The sequence below is a fragment of the Lathyrus oleraceus genome, chromosome 4, assembly GCF_024323335.1.
Source record: "Lathyrus oleraceus cultivar Zhongwan6 chromosome 4, CAAS_Psat_ZW6_1.0, whole genome shotgun sequence".
NCBI lineage: Eukaryota > Viridiplantae > Streptophyta > Magnoliopsida > Fabales > Fabaceae > Lathyrus > Lathyrus oleraceus.
This window is the reverse complement of record NC_066582.1, coordinates 58,957,371-58,964,301: the sequence shown is the minus strand read 5'-3', so window position 1 is coordinate 58,964,301 and position 6,931 is coordinate 58,957,371. Positions and strand designations below refer to the sequence as shown.

Here is a 6,931-nt window from a genome sequence, read left to right as displayed (position 1 = left end):
ATTTGCAAACCAATGTTAGGGTTTGTTTGAGCTGAAAGTGTGTGAGTCAGAATGAACCTTTCAGAGTTGCCTGGAGGTTGCTCTAAACTCTGTTAGCTCTTCTCTCACTATCTTTTTCCCCAGGGTTCTTCTCTCACTATCTTTTTCCCAGATAGGGTAATAGGAATAGAATGAAATTTTCTTTCACTGAAACTCTGAATTTATAACCTGATTTTTGTGGACCTGTGGGCTCAAATGAGAGAGGTCCAAGTCCAAGATTTTTTCTTTTATTTATTTATTTATTTATTTATTTATTATTATTATTATTATTATTATTTTTTTTCGTTTTTCCGTTTTTTTTCTTCTTTTTTTTTTCGATTTTTTTTTCGTTTTTTTTTCAAAACACGTGGGCTCCGCCTAGCGAGCATGACAGCTCATGAACAAACCTTTGCTCCTTCAAGATTAACGTTTTGACTGACGAATAGACCCCTGTTGGAAGTAACTCAAGTCTTTCCCTTGTGTTGACTGATCATCTAAATAGAGCCCACAAAATGTCCTGGATGATGTTCAAGCTTCTTGGATCCGATTCCGATTGCCATGATGAAATGCAAATGCTAAATGACCTAAAAATGAATGCATGCATGAGGTGTAAAGCGTATGCTTCCAGGAAAAATGAAGGGTAAATTTTGGGGTATTACAAGGATGTATCAAGGTTTCGAACTCGAGTCCACGAATTTGTCCCAATGGACCCGATGATTCAACCTTACGTTGAACTCGCCGGTTTTGGTCATATTAGCAAGATTATGTCTTGGTCTATAGATAACAAGTTCATTATAGCCTTATGCGAAAGATGGAGGCCAGAGACACACACATTTTGGTTTCCAACCGGTGAGTGTACCGTGACGTTAGAAGACGTCTACATGCTTTTAGGACTACGAATTGAAGGCAAAGCTGTTAATGGTAAGACCAACTATGCAAATTCAATTTGCATGGAGCTTTTAATCACTGATTTGTTAGATGATAATGCTAGAGGTCAAGGTATACTACTGTCACGCCTAAAGTCATATTATAATAGTTTATATTTAGATGAGCATTCTACCGAAGATGCTCGAATAATAAAAACTAGGTGTTACATTATGCTGTTAATAGGATCCTTTTTATTTCCCGAAGGTAGTGGTTCTAGCATGCATATTATGTACTTACCTCTACTTAGACATGTAGATAGAATAGGTAGTTATAGTTGGGGATTTGCTTGTCTAGCCTATCTCTATAGTTCGTTGTGCAAAAACTCCCACAAAGACACATCTACATTTTCTGGATGTGCTGTTTTGCTACAAGAATGGGGTTGGTCAAGACTACCGTCTCTAGCACCGGTCAATAACAACCCTTTCACTTTTCCATATGCAAAAAAGTAAGTTGTTTACATTGCTATATCTTTACTTACTTCCTTAAAGTTTATTACCTCAAACTATTTTTTTTAACTTTTTGGTGTAGATGGTCGGCACATGGTATGAGTTACAGCAGATGTCCGAGACACTGTATTACTCAGTATCGCAACCTGTTGGATCACTTTCGACCGACAGACGTAAGCAAAATAACATCATTATTTCGTTATATTATGTTAACTTTTTCTACATTCATTATAATCCTATCTTCTTAAACATTTCAGTTCATTTGGCGTCCATACCTTAATCTGGATCATGAGCATGAGGTCAACGCTGAAGACGCAGCCGTATGAACAGCATGCACACTGATAATACGGTTCACAACTGTGGAGATGCACAACACCGATCGTGTGAAGCTGCAGTTCGGTATGGTCCAAAATATCCCAGATCCCCCAGCTAGCCTAGGAGAATGGCATATGCGTAAAGTGAACGACCAATGGAACTTCAACCCTTGGCAAACCTTCGCAAGATCGGAGTGTCGCAAGTGGAAGCACCGTCATGACCATGTCTTAACTGACGCAGTCATGCCAAATGAGGTAAAACCAAGTCGTACTTATATGGCTTGGTACAGATCAGTTGGTTTTCAATTCATCGCCGATGATATGTACCTCTACGACCCACGCCAAACAAGTTACACACAAGAAGGATCGACATCTAACCCCCAACAACATTCTCAGCCCGGTTACTCACAACCCCCTATCCGTCAAACTTTCCGTTCCACAAACACACAAACATACAACCAAAACATGCCATTCACCCAACCCCAATACCAAGAACATACCCCATACCACCACCAACAATTGACCATCAATCTGAGACCGAACATCGCTTCGCACCCACACCATCACCCTACCAAAGTCGCCTTAGCCAAAACACCAACCGCCCCTCCTCCTACCGTAGCCAAGAAGCCCAAACATCACAAAACCAAAACATCCCACAACCCTATCTCTTCCAAACACCCCAACAACCTTTCCAACCTTTCCTAGACGCATCATTCACACCCATGTCTCCCTTCAACCGTCCCGGTCGCCCATCCATGAGTCAACCACATCCCAACTTCTCTGGCACGGGTCATGAGCTCAGCTACGGCGGTACACCATCATTGCATACTGAAGACTATGCTGACTTGGCTGAATACCTCAAAGAACCTTCTCCTGTAGGAGGTAATGACGCTCCTGGCCCCTCAGATGAACAAACACCGGTGCAGAATCGTCAACGTGGGTTAGGGCAGCTAGGGGATGTGGGACCGGAGGTCGGTTAGGTGATCCTGGTCATCACCATTAGGTTTCTTTGTGTAAACTCCAAATTTTATTAATATCAAGTCGTATTATATCAAATTTATCTTTGTGTAAACTCCAAACATTATGTTTCTTTGTCTAAACTCCATTTTGGCAAAATTCAAATACACATGTTTTGACTGAAACCCTAATTTTGGGTCAACTTCCCAAGGACCTAACTCACTCATTTTTTATGATTTTGAGGTGGGACAAAGTGCATTGGAAAGTTTGAGATGTCTACTTAAATTGTTATGTTGGACAAAATTTCATAATTCTAAAATAAACACATGTGATAATACAAAACATTATAGGCCACATAACAATTGAAATGTCAAAGAGTCCAACTTCAGGTGCCCATACCTTTCTCATAAAAAATGCAAATGATGCAAAATTTTAGTCCGAATTCATTGTCTTGAAAAGATCTACAACTTTTATGTTGAAGGTTTTATCATTTGAGGCTTTTATCATTCAAATAGAAGGGCTTGAAGTTGGTCCCTTTTGGCAAAATTCACATACACATGTTTTGACAGAAACCCTAATTTTGGGTCAACTTCGCAAGGACCTAACTCACTCATTTTTAATTATTTTGAGCTGGGACCAAGTGAATTGGAAAATCTGATATGTCTAATTCAATTGTTATGTTGGACAAAATTTCATAATTCTAAAAGAAACACATGCGATAATACAAAACATTATAGGTCAGATAACAGTTGAAAAAATCAGAAGTCCAACTTCAACTGCCCATAACTTTCTCATAAAAATCCAAATGATGCAAAATTTATGTCCAAATTCATTGTCTTGAAAAGACCTACAACTTTCATGTTGGAGGTTTTGTCATTTGAGGCTTTTTTAAGGGAGTCGCCAATTGAATTGGCGCCTCCATTCAAGTTTTAAGAGGAGTCGCCAATTCAATTGGCGTCTCCTCCTAAAAGTGGGGTAGTTTGGGAATTTTTCTGAAACCTGAGATATTTTGGGAATTTTTTTGAAAAACTGGGTTATCTCGGTAAAAAAACCTAATATATTTGATCAAATAAATTTAAATGAATTCAAGTTTTTTAATGACTAAAATAAGAAAACAAAGATGTGAGGTAACATAAGTATATTTAAATTTTAAAATGCCGAACATATAAAAAACACATTGAATTCTAAAATTTGAACATAATAAATTTATAGAAACTTGACGTGTTTCCGGAGAATGGAGAAGAATTTCACAAAGAAAAAGAAAACTCCTCGCATTCCATTGTTAATGAATGAAGCAATAGAGTTTGATAAAGAAAAACTCATCGCATTCCATTCTTGTATATAATAAAAATCACCTCTCTTATCACTCTTTTTCATCTAACAAACTCAATTTCAAGAACTGAATTCTAATCGACACAAGAAGCTGAATTTCCATAGCAGAAGCAATGGCTTCATCTTCAAGCTACAAACCCTACACCCTCTCACAAATCCTAACCTCTCACCAACGTCATATCTTCGCCGTCAAATTCTCCTCCAGCGGCCGTCTTCTTGCCTCGTGTTCCGCCGATAGAACCATCCTCACCTACGGTTTCACAAACTCCGATTCCCTAACCCTATCCCCCATGCAACAGTACGTAGGTCACCAACTCGCCGTTTCCGACGTCGCTTTCTCTTCCGACTCTCGTTTCCTCGTCTCCTCCTCCGACGACAAAACCGTCCGGCTATGGGACGTTCCGACGGGGTCGCTGATCAAGACTCTTCACGGCCATGGTAGCTACGTCTTCTGCGTTAATTTCCAACCCGATTCGAATATCATCGCTTCGGGATCGTTTGATGAGACTATTAGGATGTGGGATGTTAGGTCTGGGCAATGTGTTAAGCGTATTACCCCCCATTCTCAAGCTGTTAGTGCCATTGATTTTAATGGCGATGGGACTCTCATGGTTTCTGGTAGCTATGATGGTCTTTGCAGGCTTTGGGATGTTTCTACTGGTCACTGTATGAAGACTCTCATCTTTGATGTGGATGAGAATCCTCCTGTTTCATATGTCAAGTTTTCACCCAATTCAAAGATGATTCTTGTTGCTACCTTGGATAACACTTTGGTAATATTTCAATCTCTCTCACTAACTGAATTTCATTTTTGTTATCGTTTAGCCTCATTTTAAATTGCAGTAGCATCCTGATTTGTTTGATAAAATGATAGAAATTTAGTCGATATGAGTTCAATTGAATAGAGAATTGCAGTCAAATGTAGTTGATATGACTCAGATTGACTATAGAATCGCACTCAAATATGGTTGATATGATTCCATTTGAATAGAGAGTTGCAGCCAAATATAGTATAGTTGATATGGCTCTAATTGAATAGAATGTTGTAGTCAAATATAGTTTATATGAGTCCAATTGAATAGAATGTTGCATTCATATATACTTGATATGAGTCCAATTGAATAGAATGTTGGATTCAAATATGGTTGATATGAGTCCAATTGAATAGAATTGTGCATTCAAATATGGTTGATATGAGTCCAGAGTCCAATTGAATAGAATGTTGCATTCAAATACAGTTGATATGAGTCCAGAGTCCAATTGAATAGAATTTTGCAGTCAAATATTGTTGACATGAGTCCAATTGAATAGATAACTGCAGTCTAATATTATACTTTAAAAACTGTTGGTAAAAAATTAGTACACTTTTATTTGAAATAATTCATTTGTGTAGGATACCTTGGCTACATAGTGGATCCGGTTCCTCCAAAATGAGCATCTCACTTTAAAGAATAAAGTGAGTAATGTCGATCATTGATTTGCAAATCAAGGGTAGATATTTTAGGAACATCATAACAAATTACAAGTTTGTTAAAATAACAACCCTTAATTTTCTCACTTTTCACTTTACTCACTTTAGAAGCTGAATGAATTATGTAACTCTATCTATGCTGTTGGGTTTCTTCAGTGGGGTCTATTCTTTGTGTAATATTATGTTTTATATTTGTGTAATGGCTTTATATGACTTTTGAGATAGATTTTCATTTCTTTCTGCTTCTCATAGTGTGTTGTTTAGTTGATTGATCTGTTGTATGTGAGGATTTCTTTTCTTACTCTTCACCTCTCAATTTATTTTTGGACTTCGGAAATGTGTATTGCGGTCTCTTTGGAAGGGATTGGCAAACAAGTACTTAGTTTGGTTTTCAATGTTATGATTGACTTACATGGGAATTCCTTTGTCCCTGCAGAGGCTTTGGAACCATTCTAATGACACGGTTGTGAAATCTTACCGTGGTCATGTTAATTCAAAATACAGTATTTCGTCCTCAATTTCTACAACAAATGGGAAGTATATTGTTAGTGGTTCGGAAAATAACTGTATATACTTGTGGGATCTGCAGTCGAGGAGAATGGTACAGAAGATGGAAGGCCATACAGGTACAGTCATATCTGTCTCGTGTCACCCGTCGGAGAACATGATTGCTTCGGGAGCTATCGACTATGATAAGACTGTCAAGATATGGACTCAACAGAAAGACTGACAATTTTGATCTGGGCTAATGTTCCAATGAACTGGTGTGAGTGTAGATAGCAGTAACTCACTTGTGATGATACCTTTTACCTCATTTTGCAGTTTAGGGCTGTTAATGAGAAACTTTATAGGCTGCTTCGAAAATAGTTGATAGATGAAAACATGGATTTGTGAATAGAATGATTTTTTTGGTTGTTTAGAAGTAAAAAATGTTTGTACTATGGAAGTGTATAGATGAAAATGTGAATTTGTGCATAGAATGATGTTTTGGTTAACAGGACTTTAATTGAATAAACAACTTCCAACCAACATTTTTTTTTGAAAGCTTCCAAAAACCTTGAACAGCGGTAATACTCTTCATTAGTTTTAGAGATAAATATATCAAGGTGATATGTTTGAGAATCTCTCATGGCAATTAGGATGGTTGGTCAAATAGTGTTACTTTGCTATAACATCAAAAGATTGTAGAAACAATGTAAACTTGAAGGGATTCAAGTAATTGTCTATTAGTAATGGATTGAATGAAATTTGATTCTTTGAAGAAATTGGAAGATATGTTTTCTCAGAGGTAGATTTGATCATCTCCGGAGAAGGAAATATTTGTGGTCTCTAATCATTTTGAGTTTGAATCTGTGTTGTAGCATGTTTCTTGTCTTGAATTATTCCACCTTGGCCCTATTATAATAATGTCATCTATAAACCAGTGGCATGAGTCGTGTGGATCCAATTCCTAATAGTGAAAAGAG

At 37.5% G+C, this 6,931-nt stretch overlaps 1 protein-coding gene across 1 annotated transcript; it reads left to right on the top strand.

Moving 5' to 3' along the window:
- Nucleotides 1–3,876: 3,876 nt before the first annotated feature.
- On the top strand, nt 3,877–6,483 carry LOC127073319 (COMPASS-like H3K4 histone methylase component WDR5A). The gene is made up of 2 exons (XM_051014467.1): nt 3,877–4,767; nt 5,902–6,483. Exons 1-2 carry the CDS (start codon nt 4,108–4,110, stop codon nt 6,193–6,195), a joined length of 954 nt encoding a protein of 317 aa, XP_050870424.1. The 5' UTR covers nt 3,877–4,107; the 3' UTR covers nt 6,196–6,483.
- The last annotated feature ends 448 nt before the right edge of the window (nt 6,484–6,931 follow it).